Below are 23,838 nucleotides of genomic sequence, written 5' to 3'. Positions count from 1 at the left end.
TAAGATCAGATCACTTTATTGGCCATATACAATTTCTTTCATTAGGAATTTGTCTTTTCACCTACCCCAGCTTGCTCTCCATGAGACACACAGACAGGTAGAGAAGCTTGGGGTCAGAGCACAGGGTCAGCCATTTATACGGCGCCCCTGGAGCAGCTGGGGTGAAGGGCCTTGCTCAGGGGCCCAACAGAGTAGGATTCCTCTGCTGGCCACGGGATTTGAACCGGCAACCTTCCAGCCACAAGGGCATTCAGAGCAGCAAGCAGCTGTGGAGGGTTTCTGCAGCCACTATGGCATGATTATGGGTTCATTAGTGTATTCCCTTCCTCCACAGGGACTTCTCCCTGGAGAGCAGTGGGAACATCACAGCTTAGCTACGCAGATTGCATCTTTCTGGTGCAGTGTTTCTGCATCAGCAGGGAATTGCCACAGTCGGTGCCCTGTATGATTTCCACAAAGGCCGGGAGCTTGGCAGCACACCTGATCACCACTGGTCACCCCTGAGCACGGTCCTGACCCAAAAGGACAAGGCCACTGGCACTGCTCGGGGCTGTTCGCCCAGCCTGGACACTGGCATCTGCATCCTTCTTGCTCCATCTCAACTCAGGCCAGGTGCCAGAACATGATGCAGAGTTCCGACTCCGATCCCCACGAGGCCTCTGGATGGGCAAGTCTGAGATAAGATTAGCCATGTACAATTTCGTGCATTAGGAATTTGTCTTTTCGCATACCCCTGCTTGCTCTCCATGAGACACACAGACAGGGAGAGAGAAGCTTGGGGTCAGAGCGCAGGGTCAGCCATTTATATGGCAGTTGGGGGTTAGGGGCCTAGCTCAGGGGCCCAACGAAGTAGGATTACTTTGCCGGAGTGAGTGCTCCCACGTTGCTCAGCCAGTAGTTGCCCTGCATAAGCCCAGGTCTCAGCTGCTGCAGGTTTGAGTCAGGGCTACCTTAACAGCTGGCAGTGACCAGAACGGATCTGCTGAACATAAATGGTATAGGTCACCCAAAACAACCTATTTCTAGCTAAGCATGGGTAACTATTTGGTTTCTAAGATGGTTTTGTGGGGGGGTGGATTAAAAATCCAAGACTAAGTCTCTTTTAACCCAACTTTAGGTCAGGGAAGGGCAAATCCAATTCTCAAAGACATGGGGACCTTCTGATTTTCTTTCCACTGCCAATTTTACTTTCTTCTTTTAAAAATATGGCCTCACCACTTGAATAAGAAACCAAATCAGATTTTTAAGTCTCCATCGGTTGTCAATTTAAAACTCCGTGAAGGCTCGAGGCCAATGAGGACCGGAGCTAACCACACCTACTGTAGATGAGGACAGAGGTGTGGCATTTTGAATTGGGGTCCAAGTTTAGTAGAGTAACAAAGTTAGATCTGGCGAGAGTAAAGAATCCTTCTTTAGATTTACATTGCACATTATTGAAATACACAAAGGTGGGGGGCAGCTACAGCATTCTCTTATCTTTCATCAAGGTTTCCATCAGAGAGATGTACAAAGACCCTCATTAATCACACAGACTGAAACAAGTGGTGAGAACGGGAGGGAACACGGACAGACTAAAAAACACGGAGGATAACGCCTTAACGCCTACGAATTTGGCCGGCCATTTTCTTTGCCGGCCTCTTCAGGAGCATCAGTCTCTGGCTGCGGCAGCAATCCGGGAAGGTACTCGTAAAGGTTCTTTTCCAGCTGGCGGTCTATCTCGGTTTCCTCCCGAAAGAAGCACCACACCAGTAAGGAGATCCCTAGCAGGCTGAGGGGAAGGACTTTCCACAGGGGCTTCTGGTGCTCACTGCCCAGGGACTTGTCCACCGTCCACGTGCGATGGCTGGCCTTGCTGGTGGAGAACTTGATGGGCTGGTCACCGTCAGCCGGCGGGGATGTCCTGCTCTTCGGCGGCGTTGTGCACAGGGCTTTCAGCGAGTCGTATCTATGGAGAATCAGAAACCTGCGACAATTTCCAGTTTTACACCAAAGGGCTTTTGTTTTTTCAGCGCAGAGGTCAAATCTGTATCCCTCTTGACATTTTGTATCTCCTTCATCCATACGCACTGCAGCCAGTGAAATGAGAACTTATGTAATATAAACATCTCCATCAATCCTTATTTTTCCCTCCACATACTTAAGGTGAACACAGCATTATCCCGCTGTGGATGATAACGGTTTTGTTGAATTTATTGGTCAGAAGACCCACAGAAACCCAAGTTCCAGAAGGGGGAACAATTATGCAGGGATACTGTACTGGCTACTAACTCGGCATTATCGTAACTAAAACCACCTTTATGCCATCATTAGTTAAATCGGTCAAAATTAAAGACGTAAAAAAGACTCGGGATCGATAAAAAAAAATCTCTCGTATTGACATAAGGAGACGAATAAAGTATTTTGTATTTTGAATTGAGTAGAACTGCTTATATGGAATAAAACGACAGGTTTTCTCGGTAATTTATATCCAAGACCGATTAAACCGCTTGATTTCGCCACACCTGTAGATTCTATTCTACAACCTTTGATCCCGTTGAAGGAACAGCTGCACGTCCGTTTTCAGCGTCTAAATCTAACGAGAATTTCCCTGATTGAAAGAAGCCCCTGACCACAGACTGTACCTGAACACTTCGCGATCCATCACACTACTGGGCGTTTTGTCGCTGCTGTTTTGTATAAATTGTAATGTACCGAATCATGATGTTTTGGCAAATCGCTTTATAGTTATGCAACTTTATTCCATACAATTAAGTAACGGTTTTTTTTAAATCGAGTGTTTTATAAACCAATTCTAGAGATAATAATAGTAATAATCACCGTGCGACATCTAGCTAGATTTAGTCTTCGTTCTCTTCAAGGTCACGGTAAACGTAACGACTATTAACGACCACAACTCGCTCGTGTTAAACTCACGATATGGGGACAAGAGATTTCTGCATTGGCATATCTTGAAACAGTTTAACCTTTGCTATTGTTAGGAAAGATGCCATAGTGTCGTGTTTTCCCCGAAATCTCCACTTCTAGAAACATTCAGGACATGCACTCACTCTACAATTTAAAAATAGGCACTTACCTTGCACACCTGTGTGGATTACAAATAAACACCCCCCGATACAGGCACTTTATTCTCACATTACAAAACAGAGTCCGTCCTAGTCCCGACATCTTCAACTCACGCTTTAGGTAATGCTACATGCCAGTGCAACTGCGTGTACACTCCGTAAAGCAACTAGACCGTGATAAATTCGTTCCTCTGTCACGAACGAGGGATTATCTCGAAATATCTGCAGGATACTTTAAACGTACAAGGATAGTGTTGTAGCAGCTAAAATCTACTACAATAAAAATAGCACGAGTAAAAATGCATTTGCATTTTGTTCGTTGGTTGTTATAGGGTATTTATTCGAGAAGTTTATCTAGTCAAATTAAAAATAATCCCAGTGATTCAGCTTCAAGAACCAAGGCCGGGCCGGTTTGATAAAAAAAAAAAACTGCACCCTCTCCTCAGATTTGAGTGCTCTCCCTTTTCATTTCTTTTTTGTGTAAAACGATGCAAAAACGGCCTCATATTTATCTTTCCTAGACAGGAATAGGCAATAGGCTGTCACTGACAACACGTGCACGGTACTCCAGCAGGTTGCCACATGCGACCCCAACCCCCAGCCACAGCCACACTGAAAATGGGCTGGCCTTTGTGAGATTGACAACCATATAGCCAATCGAAACGGGACATTAGTGAGCCAGAACCAATCACAGTGAAGGGGCGGTGCGTAGCACCATGCTTTCTATGGCGCGCGTGAAGCAAGAACTTGCTCGTGTTGTACACAAACTGGAGGAGTACCGTGACTGGTGTGAGTAGTGCAAATGCGTAATTAAATTTTAGCCTAAGTCTAATTCTGTGGTGTAAAGCTTTTATGTATGAACATATCGGAAGTTATGCAAGTCATTGATGCTGTGGTTGTGGACATTTAATGTTACAAAATTCTGCTTTTGAAATGAAACTTATTTAAAACGCAATTTTAATCATTAACCTCACACGCGTTGTTGCTTGTAATTTTCCTGGACTGCGTGTTTGCTGCTTAAATGTTAGCAAAAAGCTAACTATGGGCAAAAGTTTGTTGATATTTCTATGAATTGAGTTCTTTGAATGTGGCAACTATGTATGCGTGTTTGGGTTTGTATTATGACTAGTTTTCTAGCTTTTAATTTTCTAATGTAAAAGCCCCTTTACATCTTTGGAAAACAAAGTACTAATATGCTGGCAAGGCCTTACGAATTAATTATTCTTGGTAACGGAAAAAATAACGAACACTCCTTTCCACGAAGTAACCTGCTACTTCTTACCCAAAGTGACTTACATTTGTAACGTTATACAGGAGGGTATTTTACAGAAGCAATCTGATTGATGTACCTTGTTCAAGGGTACAACACCAGGATTTGAAACCACATTTTTAAGGCATCTGTAAAGAGCTGTAAAGAGCCCTAACAACTACCATACACTGCTACTAATGATATTTTTATATAGCGTTATTGTCCATCCAAAAGGATTGACATTTGTCTTTGGCAACACCATACAGAACCATATATATAAAAAAACTCTTGACATAAAATATATACACGTTTAAAACACACTACTGTATAGTCCTGGTCATTCAGCAATACGTTTGCTGTTTTCCAAAAGTAGAAAACAACAAGACACATGTATGGATCTGTTTCTCTGTCAGTTCTAATCGACCTTCACCACTTTTTATTATGTTGGGCTGGAAAGCTAATGAAAAATACTGAATGATGGCACAGCACATATGTGTGAAGCACATTTGTATGGAGTCTGATAATGCTTTAATGAGATGTCTTCATAGACTTCCTGATTTAATTAGCCACTAGGGGGACATAAGGGGTATATTATGTTTTATTATTATTTTCTTAAATTTGGAGCCTTGAGAACCTGACTGGAGAGAGAGAATTCTGTTCATTTTCATTTCAGCATGAATTCAGAAGACGTTATAATGCAAGGAGTACCTTTCCTTTTCTGGCTCATCTGGCCATTCTCTTGGTCTTTGAGTAGGATAATTGGAACTGTTGCGACTGTGGCTGGACTTCAAGATCATATTGATAGCTTTGATGTAATTTGGAGAATTTAATTACATTGATAGTTATGAGCACAATATTATTAATTACTAAGAATTGCTTACACTTATATAGCGCTTTTCTGAACACTCCACTCAAAGCACTTTACAGGTAATGGGGACTCCCCTCCACCACCACCAGTGTGCACCCCCACCTGGATGATGCGACGGCAGCCATAGTGCACCAGTACACTCCCCACACACCAGCTCTCAGTGGGCAGGAGAGCAGAGTAATGAAGCCAGTTCATAGATGGGGATTATTAGGAGGCCAATGGAAAATTTGGCCAGGATGCCAGGGTTACACCCCTACTCTTTTCAAGAAACGCCCTGGGATTTTTAATGACCACAGAGAGTCAGGACCTCAGTTTTACGTCTCATCCAAAGGATGGCGCCTGTTTTTTTTTTACAGTATAGTGTCCCCATCACTATAGTGTCCCCATCACCATCACTGGGGCCTTAGGACCCACACACACTGCAGGGTGAGCACCCCCTGCTGGCCCCACTAACACCTCTTCCAGCAGCAACCTTAGTTTTTCCCAGGAGGTCTCCCATCCAGGTACTGGCCAGGCTCACACCTGCTGAGCTTCAGTGGGCTGCCAGCTGGGAGTTGCAGAGTGACATGGCTGCTGGCTATATAATATAATAGGCAGATATTAACTGCAATATCTGTCTACAAAAAGTAAATATAACACCCGATCACTATTAAAGCTATACCCATCCAGGAATAATATAAAAATAACGTTCTACTTTCAAGGGAAAGCTGGCACTAATCTGGGCTTTAGTGAGAGGAACAAGTTTCAGAATTCCAGTTGCTGTAAAGTGAATGGTACATGTGGGTGGTATTTGTGTTTTGGGTAGTTTAATCAATACTATTAAGTTCTTAGGTTTTTGTTTTGCGCAATATGAACTACAAACTGTATGATCAACATTGGATTGTAAAGAAACTTGATGGTGGAACTGATGTGGTAGTCAAATACTAAATGGTTCTGAAAAAATGTCAACATTAGATGTCTAATTTTAAGATCCTCCTAACTCTAACCAAGCATTTGCTTAGATGTAAATCTCACTATGTTAGGGTTTGCAATAGTATTAGGCTTGCAATTACTGTGATAATTTAACATTAATTGTGTCCAGGTGATGCTTTGTATTTTAGATTTAGAATTGTATCTTTAAAATTTTTTGATGTAGAAGCTTGCTGTCCCTGGCGTTATGGCAAAGAACAAAAAGTCTGACATGGAGTCTGAGCGCAAGAAGAAAAAGAGCAGGAAAGAGAAAACTGATGAAGCAGTGGAGAGGATAGACCTTGTGGGAGCAGAGGACACTACAGCAAAGAGGAGGAGGACCAAAACTGGGCGTGGTGATGAGGTGGGTGTGATATTGATATGGGTGTGGTGTTGCGGTGGGTGTGGCAGTGATGTGGGCGTGGCAGTGAATGTGGGTGGAGTGCTGGGGTGGGCGTGGCAGTGAATGTGGGTGGAGTGCTGGGGTGGGCGTGGCAGTGAATGTGGGTGGGGTGCTGGGGTGGGCGTGGCAGTGATGTGGGTGTGGTGTTGTGGGTTGGTGTGGTAGAGATGTGGGTGGGGTGCTGGGGTGGGCGTGGCAGTGAAACTTGGTACAGGCTTGCAGATGCTCCTGGTAGCAGCACCTGAATGTTCATTGCTTCTTTTTTAATCATGGTATCAGCGGATGACTAAATTGTTGTCTAATTGACTGCCAGCTTTCTCTTACCGTGTTCGCCCCTTTACTAAGCCTGGTGCCGATTTCACTTAGAAATGCTTAGTAGGCTGTTAGACCTGGCCATGGCCGGAGGAATGCACCTGACTTTTCCAGAGCCGTCATTGGAAATAAGAATAAGGCTTTCCATCGGAGTCCTAACTGCTGACTCCTACTGCGTCTTTAAAGCACAGGACAGATGTGCCACGGTGTTGTCTTTCTCAGGAATGTCCGCTGTCCGTTGGTACAGCTGTTGAGTCCCAGCCTGAGCAGCTGAGGGGGAAGAAACCCAAAAAGCGCCAAGCCGAGGAGAAGCCTGACTCCGTGGAGGTGACGCAGTCTGGGAAAAAGGAGAAGAAACGAAAGAAAATCGGACGGGAGCAGGTAGGCCAGGCAACACAAACCTGATCAAATGGTTGATGGCTGGACTCTTTAGGTCATGGGTGGTAATTTACAGCTGCCTGCCGGTGCCACCTGTACGTGTGGAGTTTGCATGTGTTCCCTCTGTTCAAATGCTTTTCCACAAGTGGGTGGCTGGGCTCCTCGGCTCATTACGTGCCCCAGAGTGGGAGAGGCGCTCTGGTGTTGGGGCCTCTGTCCCCTCCAGCTGTTCTGGCTATGGGGCAGCACGGATGGACAGGTTGTGCTGTGGGCCGGAAGGAGATGGAAACTGACCTGTGTGTGCTCAGGAGTGTATCTGTGCTAGTACAAAGCACACGGCCCATTGATTTATGTTTTGGTGAAAAAGATGACCACTGACCACTGAATGCCCTGTTCTGAAAGTTATGGTTCTGAACCAGGTTCTGAAAGCTATTACAGTAATGTTTTGGGATTATTTCAGTTGGGCATCTTTCTACACAAATGCTCCATTTGGATTTTGACATGAGATGTCATTGAAAAATGTGAAATGTTCTAAGCATTGTTGCAGCTGATGGGATATTAGCTTATAGTATTTTCTTTACAGGAAAATCGAAAATCTCAATTTTTGAAGTTTGCATGTAGTTCAGTGTACAAAGTGTCCAAGTAGCAGTCGTGACGTGCAAGCTTTACACACTAGGTGGTGCTGTATGCTTAAGGTAAAGGCAGAGGAACAGGACAGGAACCTTGCAGCTCAAGATGTGGGTCATATTCATCCTCACATCAGGACATTCACAGGATTCGGGCCCGGTTTTTAAATCTTGGATATGACATAACAGTCAATCTGTTACTGATACTAATAATATCGGTGTCATATATGTAATCAAGCAGCAAATCATTACGTGCTAGCATTTAATCATTATTTATAAAGTGGGTTAAACTAAAAAGAAAATAATTTTACAGATCTGCTTGCTACGTTTCAGTGGGCTCTGGCATGCTGTGTACGGAGTGAAAGTGAGGGTGTTGTGGTCGCGGTTGCGTTGAAGAGAAACTGCGCCCAACTTGCAGATAACCTGGGCCCCCTTTTTGAGCAGTAAGAGAGAGAGATAAGATCACCTTATTAGCCATATACAATTTCTTGCATTAGGAATTCGTCTTTTCTCATACCCCAGCTTGCTCTCCATGAGACACACAGACAGGGAGAGAAGCTTGGGGTCAGAGCGCAGGGTCAGCCATTTATACAGCACCCCTGGAGCAGCTGGGGTTAAGGGCCTTGCTCAGGGGCCCAATGGAGTAGGATTCCTCTGCCGGCCGCGGGATTTGAACCGGCAACCTTCCAACCACAGGCGCAGATCCTTAGCCACAGAGGCACCACACCGCCCCAGTAGTAGGGAATCGAACCATGTTGACAGCATTGTATGGCTTCTGTATATACTAACAGATATTGCTTGTCAGAGCTTGGTTTAATTTACAAGTGGACGTTCTGTAGCAGCAATAGTTGCTAGACTGAAACCCACCCTGAGGATCACTGTCACACTCCTAGCTTTTCAAGTTCAAGTATATTGTCATTATACTCATATACAGGTATATGGTATAAGGAAATGCTATTTAGCTAGCTCTCAGACGATAAGTAGTACAAAAAAACATTACAATTGTATAAGAAAAGAAAGACAGAGACAACAGGCAGTGTGCAAAAACAACAACAACAGGTAACAGGTAATGTGCAAAACAACATCAGATGTGCAAAAACATACATCAACAGAATGAAATAAAGAATAGAAAATGATGGGGAGTGAGCTTCTTGACATGTGAGGTAGAGGTAGATTTCAATGTGTGTTTGAGTTTTTGGTAAGAGAGAAGGCACTGTGAGGTTCAGATCGTAGGTGAGAGAGGCTGGGAGTTGAATAGTTTGATAGTGCGGGGGTAAAAACTGTCTCTGAGTCTGGTAGTCCGGGCCCGGATGCTCCGGTACCGTTTTCCAGATGGTAGAGGGTCATACAGTCTGTTGCTGGGGTGTGTGGGGTCTTTGATGATGCTTAGAGCTTTCCTCAAGCACCGTCTGTCATAAATGTCCTGTATAGATGGGAGGGCAACCCCAGTGATGGACTGGGCAGTTTTCACCACCCGCTGTAGGGCTTTGTGGTCAGCAATACTGCAGTTGCCACACCTCACTGTGAAGCGGCCTGTCAGTGTGCTTTCTGTAGCGCTTCTGTAAAACTTAGTGAGGATCTGGGGACATATCTTAGTCTTCTTCAACCGTCTTGGGAAGGGTTTTCTCAGAAACCCTGAACATGTGGAACTTAACAATGGTGGTAAGCCCCTGGCAATCAGAATCCTGCGTCCCCACAAGCTGCTATATCTTTAACAGCATCGCCAGGCTGTTGGGAAGTTTGATTTTTGCCAACCTCAGACAGCGTTCCTATGATTGAAGTGCGTCTACTCGAGAAAGCACTCAGAACCTTTGGGTATTTCAGAGCACAAACAGATGAGACAAAGTTACAGACTGCTGTTAGCAGAAAACCTTAGTTTTGGCTGCTTGGAGCTTGCTGGCAGATACATTTTACATTTACATTTCATTGACACCCAGCTGCTGTGTGCTCTGCATATTTTTGAAGAATGCCAGCCACATTCGTGCTGGGTGTGCACAGCAGATTAACGGCAATTTGTGATGCAAATTCAGTGTGGAAGACACTCCTGGAAAAAAAAAAGAAACTACCCTCTACAAATGGGATAGGTGAGGTTACATGAAATAAAAGAAAATCTGAAGTAGGTCTTGGAAGATTGGCAGTGAAGTTGAAAGTAGGCTGTTTTTTCAAGTGGCACAGCAGGAAGTGAGGGATTTGTCAGTGTACACAGTCAGCAGGTGCCTCTGAGTTTTTCTGCCGGCACTGTTTTACGTGTTAACTAACAGAAGGAAAAGATAAATATAGATTTTTGATGACACATTCCTCGATGCAGAAAATATGACTTATTTTCACAGCTCGCTCTGATCATGAGGTGGGATTTTAGTTATTTCTGCTGGTTGTCAAGGACCTAACGAAATCTATGGGGCGTTGATTTTTTAAAAAAAGGCACACCTCATGCTTTATTTTGCTTTGTTTAGATCTTTTTATTTTTGCTCTAAGCGATAATTTTTCTACTGCAGTTCCAGCTACCGGGTGTGATCTCTGGAATAAAAAAATAGTTTATGGCTTTATTTCAGCATTAAAATTTTACATACTGTACAGTGAAATTATATTGGACTCAGAATCCGTATGAAGGGGGACACATTTCCCCTATTGTTGTGAAATTTATCAGGGCTCAAGTCTGAACACGGGTGGAACAGTGTCTTTTCAGCTTTATGAACTAGAATCTGCTTCATGTTATCAGTAATCCACCATCGGTGCACTAGTTTTATTACTAGACAGTGTTGTAGGTAGGAAATGAAAGATTTTCATAAGTCTTTCGGGATACATGAAGCATGTTCATCGATGTTAAACACTGAATAGACGTGTGATGGTCCCTCTGGTGTGTATGTGGCCAGGGTGCCTTTTATTCTGAGCTCCTTGTTTTGGATTTTGTCGTTCCAGATATTTAGACAGCTGGCCTTTTCACATGTGTGACTGTGGTCTTCTTATTGACCCATTGACAGAAAAAGTTTTTATGTTGTTGTCATGAGAGATTTGAAGTCTGTTATGGGAGGCGATAAAGTGTTCGTTTTCCTTTTGGGATTGTGTATCCTAGAAGTGGTGTCTTGCCGGTTCTATGGATCTGCCTGGTGTTCCGTGGGGATCGGAGGGGGGGAACATGGGGTCAAGGTGATGCTACATTTACTGTCATCGGGATGTTTTCCAAATTCAGCAATTAACTGGAATTGCATGGGCTAGGTTGCGAAGGAAGGAAATTATTTTTGATGACATATGAAAATACTGTATTTATGCACAAATTGTGTATTATGCCTAAAACAAAACTCCGTTACCATTCTCTGGTAAAAGCTGGTACCAGACTGTTTGCTTGTAGGCAAGAACATAAAAGTGACATTAAATTCCCATTAAAATGCATGCAAATGTCTTTGATTTGTTACACATGCTCGTAACTTTTCATGAGCAAATTAGGTACTTTTCTGATGTGTTTGAGTAGTTTAGAACCATAAATCAAGTACTATACATAAAATACATAGCATTAACCAACACTTCTTTTTATATGCAAGCTGCTACAGTATGTTTAAGTGTATTAGGAAGCACTTATTTGGTGACATTTGCATAGTTTCTATAGTACACATGAACAAATCAATAATCATTATTAAATAAACATTCTTTATTATGTTAGTTATTAAATCTTATAGAGTCAAAGACGGAGCAAAACCCATAACTGAAAAGTAGGTATGTGCATCAAGGTGTCTGGTGATCAGCTAGCAATACTGCGCATTCATAGTGCACATGATCAAAATAAACATTTTGTTGTGTAAAATGTTAAAATTCATGAATCAATATTATTTTAACAATTATGCATTTACAATGTTATTCACCACCATAATTAGACTAATATCCTTATAACGTCTGAGAAGATATTGAGAGCCAAGCACATGCACAATTAAAAACGGAAGAATGAGCTACACCTGAAGCTCGTGTCAGCAAAGGATGTTAACTCCTTCAACAGAAATAGGTATGCATGTATGTCCCTCATTTTAGCCAGTACTTCTAAGTGCTCATTTAATGAGAGGTGAGCGTGCATACAATAAAGTTGAACCTTTCCTGCTTCGCTACTATACCAGGTAATTGTGGTAACTGTGTAGATGTAGGACTGAATTTTCCTGGAACAGCTTAATCAGCACTTCCTGCTGAAGCAGTTCCGTAGAGTATTGCTCCAGACACTGCTGGTGTCAGCTGTGTGAAACGCTAATGAAATGCATGAACTACAGTATGAAATCAGCAGGAACACGGTCATAGTCCAGAAAAGGATTAAAAGACAAGTACAAGTACAGGATCAACAATGGGTAAACTAACAAAGAATATTAACAAAGTAGTCTATATTAAGATGTTATGTAAATAATATATTCTTATAAATAGTGCTGAGTATGGCAATAAAGGTTTCTAATAATGCATAATGGTTCTGAAAATGCTCTACAGAGTACAGGCAGGTCTTGCAGTTGCTGTGAGAGCAATGCCCTGGGCCAGAGATCTCCATGTGCACTTGGTGAATGAGAGCTGGGGCCTCTGTCATGCCCTGCTGTGCCGGAGAAGACAGGTGGATTGTGTTCAGCCTACGAAGATCAGACAGGCAACCAGAGCTTGTATCTGGAGGCTAGCCTCTGCAGCAAGAGCTGTATGTTTTTTTTTTTACTGGGCCGGGTGCCCATATGACTCAGCTTCAATCTTGAGTGCGTTTCCAGGTGAGTTTCCAGACGGCGTGAGGAGAGTGCTTAACCTGATGTGACTGCGACATTGTGCTCGAGATCTGAATGTTTTAACCCCCCACATACCCAGACCAGCAGGCGCCCCTCGTCACTGCAGCTCTTCGTCTGTGTAATCTCTCTCCTTTTTTTCTTTAGGGATTTCAATTTACAAATGCAATCATAAATTGGATGCATTATTTAACACCTGTCCTCCTCAATATGCATTTTCTTGGGGTTATGTATGCTCTCTGCCCCCTCTTTTTAATTACACACAATGCAGCTGGCTCATTAATACTGTATCAGTCTGCTGTTTACCCCATCTTTTAAAACGGCACATTTTAACTGGGAAGCCTAGGAAAGTCTTCAGCCAAGACACTGTAAGAAAATGTTTTAATTCCCTGTGTGCGAGTTTTCTTATTTGCATTTGCGTCACAGGAACTTTTTGCAAAAGTAAATTCCTGAATAAGACAGTGGATTTAGAACTTTATTCCATTTGCCAGCGGTGATAATGTCCCTCTTGCGCTCTGATTTTTTTTTTTAACCCACCCCTCTCCCCCATATAAAAAGTCAATGGTAGTTAAGTACCTCTCTGTGAAACTGTTCTCTGTGAGCGTTTGAAATTCGGACCTCCAGGCTGTAGATATGTGGGTGGAGACAGTGATGATACTGGATGAGATGCATCAGTATGTGTAATTGTTCCCATTGACCTGAGGGGCTGGGAGTTTGCATGGAAGGAAGACCCTCACCCCTTCAGGAACGTGCAGTTTGGAAGGGGAGCCCCACTGCATTTTAATGTGCTTATACCTGTATATTGTGATATTTCACTGGAAAGCATTGGGGGAAACTAGTGCATTACACTACCTTCACACGAAGTTTTGTTTTTGTCATTGCAATATCCGTTACATCATTGCAAATAAAAAGTATGTGATGTTTTGGTGCATAGCATCCATACTTAAGATGTTTTTTTTTTACGAATGATTAATTAAATTCCAATTCAGTAGATTAAAAAAGGTAAGATAACATCACTTTATTAGCCATATACAATTTCTTGCGTTAGGAATTTGTGTTTTCGCATATCCCAGCTTGCTCTCCATGAGACACACAGGCACACAGACGGGGAGAGAGAAGCTTGGGGTCAGAGCGCAGGGTCAGCCATTTATACGGCACCCCTGGAGCAGCTGGGGTTAAGGCCCTTCTCAGGGGCCCAACAGAGTAGGATTCCTCTGCCGGTCGCGGGATTTGAACTGGCAACCTTCCAACCACGGGTGCAGGTCCTTAGCCAAAGTGCCATCGCTCCGCCTGGCACTGTAATTATTCAGTTCAAAATACTTTATTCATCCACAGTAGGGCAATTTATTATTGCACTTTCCCCAAACACAGGCATTACCGTGTGCTTTTTATAATAGATAGATAATACTTTATTAATCCCGTAGGGAAATTGGTTATTAAAAGATTTGGAACTTCAGGTCAGGTGTTAACATCTGAGATCTTACACTTCCCTCATTTCTTGCTCTTTTCTGTGTGTGGCGGAGGGGGAAGATCGCTTTGAGAGAGACCAGACCGTAAGTACTAGATGCTCACAGTAAGACAGAGCTGACCAGACTCCCCCTTTCATTGTGTTTATGCCTAAATCGTGCGTCAGTGATGGACAGTAAAATTGAAATCTGCATAGCTTCCATACAGAAACAAACCTGTTGTAGTAATAATAACTCGTCTTTCTCTGCAATCTCCAAGCACCCCGTTCAGAATTAATATTAATTAGCACAAAGCTATTTTTGCCACAGCTTCTACCTAATTATCGAGAAAGAGATGAGATTATACTTAAGTGCCTTCCAGGCTGTTTTCTGTTAGGTAAGATGTAATTAAATTGGAATTGTTTGTAAACCAGTGCCATATACGAGGTAGAAAACGGCTGCAGTGTTAAAGAGGCGCTATCCTGTTTAAGGCTTACAGTGTGTTTTGATCAGTTTTAGTCACCTCTGAAAGCAAGGCTTGGGCAATTCTGCATAAAACTGTTTTTGCTTTTAATTAACAACACAATTTTAATTTCTGACAATAAGGTAGCTCTTGAAACATAAGAAAAGTGATGAACCAGAGGAGGCAACAAGGAAGGAATTGCACTTCTAGTTTTGATTGTATTTGGTAAACGTGTGTATTTATAAAAAATGGTATGAAACTCTTTTTCTTAAGCTTTCTACTGTCTCATTCAGCTCTGACTTGGCAATTACCTTACTGTATGAAATCCTAGTAGCCAGTGGAGTCAGAACTCTCACTAGTCCCTCACCAAGAGGAGCTTTAGCCAAACTTTTTGCAGTTTGTCTCCTCATTTTTGAGTCTGCAGAGTGGTTTTGCTGGCTTTCTGATCCACTCATGTAGTGCTGTCTTGTCAGCAGTGATCTTTAGAGCAAGATTCTGTCAATACAGTGAACTCTGCAAAACCGACTTGAAGAAACTCTGTAGACTGACGAGCTTTTATGAGGTTATTTTTTGGTTAAGATTGTGAAAATTTATTTTTTTGTGTGGAAGATTCTGAACAAAAAAAACTAATTCAGGACAGCACAGAGAAAAATCTTAATTGAGTATACGTGTCCTGTTTTATGGGTGTACTTCACTTAACCTCTGTCCTGTCTTGACCACACAAGCTGCTTTCTCAAAAAGCAGCAGAAATGAGTTTACCAGACAGTCAGCCCCCTCCGCTCATGAAGAAAGCAAAGCGCTGCCTGTTTCTCATGTTCCCCAGAGAAGAAAGCCTGAAAATGGCTTCTTCATTTGTTTCTTGCCTCCCCGGACCTGCACTGTGCTTTCAACAGTCTCAGAAAGTCACAGAGTAAATAAATACAGCTCAGCGTAAAAGACACATTTTTGTTCCTCTCTTACTGCTGGGAGCCCCAGTTGTGGACATAGTCCCTGTGTGCCTGGTCAGGGCCAGCGTGCCTTCTCAGAGACTTGCCTTCCTGTGGTATTTCTGCTGGGGTAACACTGTGAGCTGTCAGGGTTTTCCTGTCTTGTTGAGTCTGTATCTGACTATTCCCTCTAAATGAGGGGTCTGCAGCCTTCGTCCTGCAGAGCATTGGGGTCTTCTGGGTTTGTATGAATCTGAGCTCCTTCTAACCTAAGTGAGCCAGGTGTTATTGCGAGATTAACGTGATCTTTAGCAAGTGATTGGAAACTCTTTAAAAACCTGAAGTATTGTAGTTCTTCTGGACCTGGGCTGGGGATGTCTGATCTGCACTCTTCATCCGTCATTCTGGCCACCTAGTTTGCTTACTTTTCCGTATCCACCTCTCTAGTGTTATGGGTCCACTGACGTGATAGTTTCTGTGAGATTAATGAATGAAATGAAGTTGTTTTAGTAGCTGTGTGCACTGGGAGCCAGTGAAGTGGTGGTAGCGGAATGAGGACATGGCGTGCTAATGAAGCACAGGATGAGATGGTAAGCGAAGGCATTCCTCAGCGCGTTTAAAATTGCTGCTTTATTGTCGCTCTGAAAAATCTACTTTAATTTGTATAGAAATCTCATTAGCAGTACCCTTACAGTTCCACTATTTATTATGAAAAAGAAGTTTATTTAAGTTTTACATTTTTTTAGAAATATGGAATTTGACGATCTTATATCCCAAGCCGATTTTAAATCCCCTCTGGTTATTCCATGACTCTGCACAACACTCAGTCCCGCACTCAGTCTGGGAGGTGTGGACTCCCGGACACGCTCACCTGTCGCTTGACGCGTTGTAAATCCCTCAGTGCCCTGGGGGAGAGGCCCATATCTCGCTGGCATTGGTGTCCGCATACAGCTCCCTGGGAAGTCCCAGGAGGCGATGTGTGCCAGAAGGCTGAGAGAGCCCCTACAGAGCCATCCCTTCACCACCCTAGCGGGGCCAAGCCAACTGTGTGCCACTCCTTGGAAAGTCCCGGCCACACTCAGCTTGTGACTGAAGGCGAAGAGGTGGATGAAGAGAATCCTTCCCCAGGGTGGCTCTGCCCGCTGACACTGAGCAGTGGGCATGTCTTAGGCCTGGGCCAGTGATTGGAAGTAATATGGGAGAAGCACCTAGCGGGCAGGAAAGATTCCCAACAGCCCCGATTCAGTTGCGTCAAGCGCAGTCTGAAGTATAGGAGCAGAATGTTGTTCCGAAGAATGCTGTGAGACAAAGCATGGCACCGGCAGCGCCTTCAAGAGTGCTTTCCCACATATGGAATTAACCGAGCTATGTCTCCTGTGGGAATAACTATGTAAAGACTGAAAACAAAACAGAGTGAGAGATCGAGAGACCTTGTTACTGTATGCCACAATGAGTTTGACATTTTCACCGATCCCGTCGAAAATTATTTGAACAATGCTAGGAGCTCATTTCCCAGGATGGGATGTCACAGCTGGAAAAACAGTTTATCCTTTTCCGATGCTTTTCCCAGACCGCAGAGTCCTGTGTCCCACTGTTCCATACACAGACTCTGCACAGCGCTCTGGCCGCAAGGACTCGGTCATAAAAGAGCCGTCTGGCTGGAATTTGCGTTTTAATCCACTAATTGAGGTCAGCCAGGCTGTCGATGCTCAGGCCTGTTGGTTTTTTTTCTCAGGGGTGCAGATTTAAGCAGGTGTGAGCAAGCAGGTAACCAAGTAGCTCAGCTTGGGATAGACATGCTGTTTGATGGGCTCCTATAATTGAGTGCACCAAAATATTAAAGTAAGATTTTTAACCCAGCAGATTTTTTTGCCCATCAGATTCTTATTGTTCTGCCTGATCTCATTATTATCCGGGTTTCTTAGGCTTAAGTGAAGTGAAATGTTATTAATTAAAATTGCAGTCTTGAACAGCTGAGATTCCGCTGCAGGGACCGTGGTGGTGGTGGGAGGCGCAATGTGTCTGTGGGCTTTAGATCTTGGTGTGAAAGACTGTTTGCATCCTCCCCCCTCTTCCTGTGAGTCAGTTGTTTCTCAGGAGCTGCGTTTGCTGGAATGGTTTGTAGGAAAAGCAAACTGTTGTGTTGGGTCAAATGGGAGACATGCAGAGGTAGGATTTTGCCAGCTACCTCTGGAAAACCTTGAACCCCTGTGGCTCAAAGTCCAGGGGGTTTTCTCGGTCTCTTTTAAGTCGTGCAGAAGAGTTCTGCTCTAGTTTAGCCTTACAGGGCTTGGAGGAAGAATGGTAAAACTTTAAATACTGGCACAAACCACTCCATTTCCTGTCCTGTGACATGTTTGCATCAGATAGCTTTAACTCAACCATTCTAACCCTTCTCCACAGGCACCAGGCTGTTTATAATTCAGAGCAGCTCTGAGGAGACCCCTATTTTAAAGGAGTTAGTCCCCCATCAGCAATAGAAAAGTATTTTAGAACAATGCATGTTCACAACCCTGCAATATACATTATAACAGTCATGTACACCATGGTAATTGGTCCCATTTGTGGATGGGAATCTGCATGTTCGTTGGTGCTGTGGGGCTGGCAAGCCGGTCACGTTGAGGGATCTTGCCTTGAGTTTTTATACGGGTGCGGATTTGTTTGCCTGAACAGTGGTACTGAGAGAGGGAGAGGAAAGTGCTTTTGTTTGCCGTGGAATATGAGGGCATCTTTTCTTAATTGACCCTGTCCTTTTCAATTCGAAATTCATCACGGCAGGTGTCGCGGGACCTCAGCAACTCAGCCAGCAGGCTTCTTTGTGTAAAGAAGGGCCTTTTGTTTTCTGAGTGTGTTGATCTGTCTTCTTCTGCGGTTTGCTTTTGATTACTAGATCATTAACGCATTGTGACCGGGCTCAAGCTGTATCTGTGCACTCTCCAAATATGCACTTCAAATGTATTTTTGGAAAACTGTTTAAAGATGCATGCGACGTCTTTGGCTTAATGACGATTCTGTTTTCTTTGCAAACTGAATTTTGCTGAGACATTAGGCAGATAACAAAGGACCACTGTTTGTTTTGCCATATTTCTCTGAACATGAAACAGATAAGATTGTAGAAGGGTATCCGGAACTATATTTTTCAGAAGCTTTCACACACAGTGCTGGTTACTCTGTCACGTAAAATTAGGTTAAGTCTCTTTTAAATATCTTGATTTTGTGCTATTTGTCTTCCTTTTCTGTAAGAATCTGCAGGTGCCTATTGATCTGACAAATATTGACCACTTTAATTGTGCCGATTATTTGTGTCAGTTTATGGGAACAAGGTAACTTGTCTCCAAGGCTAGGAATCTCAGAGCTTTGTACTTCAAATGTTTTTTATTAGATGTACGTACAGCATTTAGCAATAAAGAACACAGCTGTGCAAAAGGCAAATGGAGCTGCTCAGATGTCCATTTAAGCACATGTTTTGAAACCACAGATTTTGCTATGGTTTTGTGAAGGAGTTCACGGGAGTTGACAGTTGTTCTGTAGATCTGTTCAACTCCTGCTGGCAGCAGACGAGAGAGGTGAGCAGGACTTCTCATAGTAGTGACTTCCTCTCACCAAATGGATTTATTTTAATGGCATTAACTATCCGTTAACTGCACATCCAAATCGGGATCTGAGCTTTCCCTCATGTGCCAGTCTCTGAACACGAACCCTGAGGTGCTCCGTTAATGATTGGAGACTCAAGGTTTTCTTTGTGTCCTGTGTTCTGTGCACGTGCTCCTATATTCTTGTAGCGTGGGTGTATGGTCAAGCCATTAAGCAGCTGACTTTTCTTTTTCCACAGCAGTGTTAATAGGACGCTGTCTTCAAAGAGAAGTGTACTGTCACATTTCAACTGATCTGTTAGGCCTGTGCTCTGGTCGTGCGTCTGTGGAAGTGTGTACTGTCTGGGCACCTGGGAATTGTCGGGTTCGGAAATGCACTGGCTGACACCCATGTGGAATAGAAGCGCAGTGCACCAGGCGTTCCGCTTCTCACGCACTTCCAACACATCAAATGTACGATGGCACAAGATGAGAGAGGCCTTTAATAACTGCTGGAAAGCAGGAGGGGAGGGTGTCAAGAGTCATCCATCTTCTCCTGCTGCACGTTTCAGCGCCGAACAACACTGTCCCTTATTCACGTTTACTAGTTTTTACAAGGGTGTGCCGAAAGGATTAATAAATGCGGGGGCCTGTGGTTTCAAGCTGTGCTTAAATACACTTTTACCTTGTTTTATTTCTGTCTGCATGTTTTATCACGATTGTGACGTGCTGCATTGCGCTCGACAGTAGCCATGTCACCCTGCATTTCACATCTGGCAACCCACTGAAGCTCAGCAGCTGTGAGCCCGGTCAGTACCTGGATGGGAGACCTCCTGGGGAAAAACTAAGGTTGCTGCTGGAAGAGGTGTTAGTGGGGCCATCAGCGGGTCCCCTCCCTGCAGTCTGTGGGGGTCCTAATGCCCCAGTATAGTGACGGGGACACTATTATGTAAAAAGGTGTCGTCCTTCAGATGAGATGTAAAACCGAGGTCCTGGTGTTCCGTGTTCATTAAAAATCCCAGGGCGTTTCTCGAAAAGAGTAGGGGTGTTACCCCTGCGTCCTGGCCAAATTTCCCATTGGCCTTTACCAATCATTGCCTCCTAATAATCCCCATCTATGAACTGGCTTCTTCACTCTGTTCTCCTCCCCACTGAGAGCTGGTGTGTGGGGAGCGTTCTGGCGCACTATGGCTGCTGTTGCATCATCCAGGTGGGGCTGCACACTGGTGGTGGTGGTGGAGGGGATCCCCATTACCTGTAAAGCACTCTCAGTGGGGTGTCCAGAAAAGTGCTATATAAGTGTAAGCTATTATTATTATTATTATAATGGTTCACTCACAGCACGCTAATCTGAGGGGCCCTTTTGTGTGTGCTTCAGTCAGGGGGGCTGGTAGCCAGCAATGTGAGTGTGGCTGCAGCTCTGCACTGATAGAGGACTGGCGCAGGTATCCCACCTCTGTTCTTTCAGGCTGGAGGAGACTAGTGCGGCAGTTCTGTGCTTGTTTCCATCCTGCCTCCCTGATCACATTGAAATGTGCCTTAATGACTCAGTAGTCTTTCTTCCTGTTGTTGTTGGCGGCCAACAGGAGCGTGAATATTGCCTCTTCACACTGTTTCTGTCGGAGAGGGAACAGTTGGGTCGTTTGCAAGGCATGCCAGCTTCATTGCAAACAACAGACTCTGGATTACAAAATCCAGGGTAGCTCAGTCCCTGCCTTCTTCGTATGCAAACAGACATATTCCATTTTCAAACCTTTATTAAAACGCTAGTTAAACCACATGATTGACATTAGTTTATTTGGTCTAGGCTAAGTCCGAGCCAGTAGGGATTCCTATGGCAGATGAAAGGATTTGTAGTGTTAAAGGTCTTTTAGAGCTTCAGCTATTTATTTTAGCTATTTAAAGCATATTGTTATTTTTATTGTTCTCAAGGGCTAAATTTCCAAAGGAAAAGAAATTAGAGATGACGCAGGCATGTAAATAACTTTAGGAAATGTCAGTAGCATCCTACAGTGTTTCACAGAATTTACGACTGAGCCTGTTTTTTTTATGAAGGCGATTTTGAAAAAGGCCAGCCAAATAATTACACGTTTAGGAATTTGCTGATAAGATCTCGATGCTCAGATTTCCGCTTCGGCTGATGTGTTTGTATGCAGGTCGGAGTCTGATGTTCAGTTTTCCAGAACTGGGTAATTTCTGTGTAGTTTTTTTTTTAATACCCCCCACGATAGTCTGTGAGCTGTTATTAAAGGTATGCTGTCCCAATAGTAGTAATAATGAAACCCTGCCTGATCTCGATGGTTCCCAACAAGTTGGCTCGAGTCCATCCCAGCTCAAGAATGATCAGACACTAACATGTCAATACCTTGGGAGTCCAAGCACAGCCAAATGATGGCACAGTTCAGGTTTCAAGCGGTGACTTCTGAACTGTAGGCAACAGTCCACAATCCACGATTAGGCTTCAGCCATTGTTGTCTAGACTCTCAGGCACAACCTACACTCTGAGCCAATGATTGAGCCCATGAAGATTGCTGTGCAAGCCAGGTCTCAAAGTAATGTAAACCAATGGCTGTCTTTCACACAAGCAAATGGAGTCAACTGAGCAAGTGATGACACAAGAAGACCAACTTTTGTTTGCTCTTTAACACGGTCTCTTTGAAACGAACGCTTGCACATGAAATTTGGTTTATGCTAACTAATTGCAAACAAGTATTTGGCGAAGCTGTGTAGCCATTTCTGTCCTTTGAAAGGGCTCTGTTTTATTTTGCTGATCTTGAGATGAATTTAAAGGGTTTTTATGCTGTTGGGTATAATATTAAACACTTTCACATGCGCTTCACAAATGACTTAATGTGTGCATTTTTTTTTTAAAACTGTCATATTGGATCAAATCATGAGGGCATCCTGACAAATGAAGGTGTTTAATATGAACTTGTACTTTATTGCCATATGTAACTGGTACAATGGAATTCTTACTTACAGAAACTCTCTCTATTGTTAAAACAAGTGTAAAAACACAAAGTGCAGACAGTGCGTCAAGACAATATACAAACAGTAGACAGTGTACAAGTAAACAGTTTGAATGTAAACAATGCAGACATGTAAACAATGACTGGAGATGTGCAATAAATAAGAAATCATAATGAGGTAGATGGTGAAGGTGTGGTCCGAGGGGCATGGCTAAATGTGTACCTTTTAAATCTGCATTGCAGCTCATTCAAGGCTTGATCCACTTTTCTGTTTAAGACTGAGGATGAAAACTGACCGGCTCGCCCTTGACATCTCATTTTGATTTTCTAATTCAGACAGCGGCACAGTGACACTGATGTGCCGTCTTCATGACGTGACGCACACTGATTTGCTCCATTTGTTGTAATAGAGGGTCTCCAAACCCAGAGGTGCTCTTTTCCGCTTCAGCGCGGCTGGAGGGAACACGGCGAGCGTGACTCGTCTGAAATCCTGACTTGTTTGCATTAGAGCTGGCGGTGTCTGCAGAAAAAAACACTCCAACATTCTCCAAATGTGCAAGATGGAAATAGGTGACCTTTGACACGGCAACAGCTAAAAAGGTTTGGGCGGGCTTCAGCCGGATTCAAAGGAAATGTTGCTGTAATTACAGTGCATTGGTTGGGGGCAAGAGTATCATCTCTGATGCACTGCATGTGGTCCTAGAGCAGTTTCTCTTGTGTTTGATGATGTCCTGCATAAGCTGTGCTAGTAGACCCTCCCCATCCATGGTATTTATGTTTGTTGTTCAGAAGCTGTTTTTATTTTTTCATTGCCTCCTGGGAAGTCATTTTAGGGGCAGCGTACAACAGTGAATGTGTGAGGCAGTTGTTTCACGCTGTTGATATAATGTCTTTCGCCTTTTCTATTTCATTTTTTGTTTCTATTGTTTCACGTCCTTTGTGCCCTTCGATTCAGGTTTTCCCAGTTTCGCATGGAGCGAAGGGAATTCAAGTTGTATTCTTTTGGGAGAAGTGCAAGCCCTGGCTCTTGAAGAAAAGTGTATATTATTTCTAAATTAATCTGGCTTCTGGGACCCCTTGAGAAGGACGGACCTTGCTCAAGATCAGTTACAGATAAGGGGTCCCATTCTGAGTCCTGAAAGAGCAGAGTGGCACTTTTCAGTGTCGATTCACTGGCTGTCAGATTTGTGGCTCCTTTCTCCTCAACAGCTCTACTGCCAAAATACATTGTCTTAATGGCCTGGGACTGGAAAGGAAATAATACTTCTGTCTTGAGTTTGAAGGTGGACAAGGTATTTTACCTTAAGTGAAACATTTAAAGAAATTCTTAATAAATTCTCAATTTCCCTCACGGGATCAATAAAGTATCTATCTACATCCATACCAGGATTGTAAAGTACTCACTCCAACCTCTTAACTTCTTTCTTTTCAGAGGTTTAGGGGTTCATTTTTCTGGCATTTTCTGTATGTATTTCACCTTTGGGCGTAGTACAGTGTAAGTGTCCCCAAGGCGGAGTATAAACTGGAATGGTCTCCATTGGTTAGAGTTTAAGATCTTAGCAGTGGCCATCAGGCTTCTTAGCTGTAATCTCTACCAGAGGCTTTTTATATCATTAACTAACTGATAGCACTGTGGCTGTCAAAGGACCTAAATGTGACAGCTGTTTGCTGTCCTTGTAGTTTTATTTTATTTTTTGCACTCTGGGAATTTGCATCATATAAAAGGTGATCAGTGATAACAAGTGGAGATTTTATTGAGATCTGAAGGGTGAGATGTATATAAATACAGATCTTTAATTAAGCTGTTAGTGTTGAAGGCTGCAGCTGAACCTCCCCCCAGGACAGGTGGATTTCCCCTTAGTGAGGGGATGACATGTTCTGTTT

At 43.5% G+C, this 23,838-nt stretch overlaps 2 protein-coding genes across 2 annotated transcripts in view; one reads left to right on the top strand and one right to left on the bottom strand.

Annotated features, from left to right (window-relative positions):
* On the bottom strand, positions 1–3,639 carry uqcc4 (ubiquinol-cytochrome c reductase complex assembly factor 4). Its single transcript, XM_015359982.2, has 2 exons — positions 3,074–3,639; positions 1–1,945 (listed from the first exon to the last, which is right to left on the bottom strand). The coding sequence occupies exons 1-2, from the start codon at positions 3,163–3,165 to the stop codon at positions 1,603–1,605; spliced, it is 435 nt and encodes a 144-aa protein (XP_015215468.2). The 5' UTR covers positions 3,166–3,639; the 3' UTR covers positions 1–1,602.
* A 120-nt stretch (positions 3,640–3,759) lies between these two features.
* LOC102689887 (uncharacterized protein C7orf50 homolog) overlaps positions 3,760–23,838 on the top strand; it is a 129,419-nt gene continuing 109,340 nt past the window's right edge. The window contains exons 1-3 of the mRNA XM_069180758.1: positions 3,760–3,849; positions 6,315–6,491; positions 7,065–7,223. Coding sequence (XP_069036859.1) covers positions 6,336–6,491; positions 7,065–7,223 — 315 coding nt within the window. The 5' untranslated portion in view covers positions 3,760–3,849; positions 6,315–6,335. The remainder of the gene's footprint in view (positions 3,850–6,314; positions 6,492–7,064; positions 7,224–23,838) is intronic.

This window comes from Lepisosteus oculatus, chromosome 19, assembly GCF_040954835.1.
Source record: "Lepisosteus oculatus isolate fLepOcu1 chromosome 19, fLepOcu1.hap2, whole genome shotgun sequence".
Taxonomy (NCBI): domain Eukaryota; kingdom Metazoa; phylum Chordata; class Actinopteri; order Semionotiformes; family Lepisosteidae; genus Lepisosteus; species Lepisosteus oculatus.
This window is presented reverse-complemented; position numbering and strand designations above follow the sequence as displayed.

Bases quoted from the DNA above. Each gene is read 5' to 3' on its own strand.
- uqcc4 (XM_015359982.2), bottom strand. From the start codon at position 3,165: ATGTCGGGACTAGGACGGACTCTGTTTTGTAATGTGAGAATAAAGTGC. The intron at 1,946-3,073 runs GTAAGTGCCTAT...GATTCTCCATAG, and splicing joins AATCCACACAGGTGTGCAAG to ATACGACTCGCTGAAAGCCC.